Genomic DNA, 2,645 nt, shown 5'->3' on the forward strand with positions numbered 1-2,645 from the left:
TGTACCATTACAGTGAGGTGGATCCAAGCGACCTGGATCCGGATGAGTGTACCCATAATAGGGTGACCATGATGATTACGTCATATATCCGGTGGATCTGAAGATAACACAGCTGGGATGATGGGTCAAGGGAAGAAGGGACATGCAGCCGAGCCTGGTAAGGGATTTAGCAGATGAAAGACATAGAAGGTAGAAACCCAGGCAGGTATAGGCTTAAATATCAATACAGACTCCAATTTGCACAGTGACACGCAAGTGCCTTCCTGCCCTCAAGAACCGGAACTACATTGGCCGTACGAGCTCCGAGAAGGTTGGGAATTGCGAATCTAGTGTTGGTAGTGATAACTGGATAATACATTGGCCAGATCCTACAACCTAGTGAGCTTTTCCTTTACTTGTGCAGATCCGACAGGTTAACCGAATTTACTACTTGGTCGGTTACACCCTAGGGGCTCTCAACTCTCAAGATCCCGTCACAGGAGGCGGCAAGTACGACTTAAAGGACAACACAAAGGCAAGGGAACACACCCGCAAGGCAACCCCACGGCCAGATCCACGATCTAGGCCCCGGATCCATAAGCTCGAATATTCGCTTAGGATACGGAACCATCCACGGACGCAGAGTGAAGATTTTCCACTGCTGCTCCACCCCATCCCCACGTCTCGCCAAGACACTCAAGCTTCACCACTTGAACTCTTCGGAAGTTACCGAGAGAGCAGATCCCGCCCTACCGACGGGTACACAAGGTGAGGAAAGTTCAGCAGAACACGGATCATCGGGGGACCCCCTCCGTTAGTCGGTGTCTGGGCGCAGTTGGTAAGTTGGATCTGGCAATCTCGCAGATTTTGCTGATCCCGCTACACCACACAAGCGCGCACAAGTTGTGCGGGCCGCACAACAAAGCTCCAAGCTGCTTCGCCCAAGTCTGATCTAGTTGAAGTGACTGCCAGAGGCGTGGTCCATCTTCCAGTTGTCAATCAGGAAGCAATAATTACAGAAGTAGACAGCTTGGTGTTGTCCAACAGACGAGTATTTAACGGTATTTAACTCTCATTCGTTAAATACGTATTTAACCCTAGTTAAATATAAAACTAAATAACAGCTCTATGTCAGCAAGCACGTAAGGAATACGGTAAGAGATTTGACAAAATATCTAAGTCCGAATGGTCAGCAAAAACTCAAAAATGTTAACTAGCATCAGTTTGTTTTACGGGGTCTCAAGATTCTTGAGGGGTTGGATGTTGTTTGGTCTACTAGTACGTTGTAATATTCGCAGCGGGTTGCTTACGCCTCCGCCGTCTAACTGCTGCTGCCGGTTGTGCCGGTTGCCATTCAGGATCTCTGTGTTGAAGCACGAGACGGCATTGCCTTACACTAAAATGCCGCTTACGACACGATTCACACATTCGTTGAAACTCTGGCGTTTTAGCTGCACAGGAAGGCACATGCGGAATTATTTAGTCGATGTGTGAGCTGCAACACAAGAGCAAGATACGAACAAAACATCTCACCTGGACGACGAACGGGTACTACACTACGAGCTGGTAAATCAGTCCGCAACTGTGGCTGCCACTGCGCCATTGGCATCTGCCCTCCGATAGCTTGAGGATTAAACATCAGTGGCGGAACTCCAGGAAACGCTAAGAGCATGTTGAACATGGAGTGAGCTGGAGGTAGAGCAATCTTGGAGACGTTGTTCCCGACTGTGGCTGGCTTAATCGGCGTAAAAGTAGCCATCGAAATAGGCGATACGTGCGAAGTTGGAATCGGTACTGCTAAAGGTGATGTGGTTGAAGGCATTGCTAACTGGGCTGCAAGCAGTAAGTTCATAGGCGCCGTTGGAGGAACAGATCCTGGTGCAGAGCCACCTTGCGAGGCTTGCAAGAACGCAGCAATATGCTGGTGCGCACGCAACTGATTCGCCAGCGCTAAACCTCCACTCCCTACTTGTTGTGCTTCTGACTGTGCACTTGTGACTTCCAACATGCTGTTTGCGTTCTCGCTCATGATTGCACTGACGCCTTCCTCTTCCAGCACTTGATGCCGGGACTTGATCCATTGCTCCTTCGATCGTTGGATTTCGCGAATCTTCTCGCCCGCCTCGATAGCTGTAAGCAATGTACCACGTTCCGCTTTCTTCTTCGCCTTTGTCTTCTTGTTCGCAATATTTTTCTCTGCAGTAGGAGCGTCCTCTTGTCCATGAGCTGCTTCAGCAGCCAAGTCCACCACAGCTGTTGGTTTCGATTCATCGCTCTTCTCCTGCACAAGCAGCATTAGATAATCTATCCATTCTAAAAATATTACTACGGGGAGCGGCACCGTCATGAATGGGGCGAGAGTGTTGGAGTTGCTGCTGTTAGGATTGCTATAGACGCCAAATATGGAGTCGATGAACTCGGCCATCTCCATCAGGTCTCGATGCAAAATGTGCTGGTAGCTAAAACAGCAAACATCAAGTTCAATACTGTATGTGTCCGTGCATTACGGCTACACCATCTCGCTAGGCGACTCACGCTACGAGTCCTTCTACGTCTCCTTCCGCTTGGCTCTCGGCTGCCGCCACGATCAAGTCCTCGTTGACGTTAAGCATCTGTACAGCGCTGTATGAGCATTGGAAACACGGAACGACACACGAGAAAGAGGC

The 2,645-nt window shown here is 49.5% G+C and overlaps 1 protein-coding gene across 1 annotated transcript; it reads right to left on the reverse strand.

The window, feature by feature from the left end:
• Positions 1-1,254: 1,254 nt before the first annotated feature.
• On the reverse strand, positions 1,255-2,591 carry PITG_19749 (uncharacterized protein; the record flags this gene model as incomplete). Its single annotated transcript, XM_002895918.1, has 4 exons — positions 1,255-1,430; positions 1,513-2,137; positions 2,375-2,438; positions 2,515-2,591. The coding sequence occupies 4 exons, from the start codon at positions 2,589-2,591 to the stop codon at positions 1,255-1,257; spliced, it is 942 nt and encodes a 313-aa protein (XP_002895964.1).
• Between the last annotated feature and the right edge of the window lie 54 nt (positions 2,592-2,645).

This window comes from Phytophthora infestans, genomic scaffold (assembly GCF_000142945.1).
Source record: "Phytophthora infestans T30-4 supercont1.121 genomic scaffold, whole genome shotgun sequence".
NCBI lineage: Eukaryota > Oomycota > Peronosporomycetes > Peronosporales > Peronosporaceae > Phytophthora > Phytophthora infestans.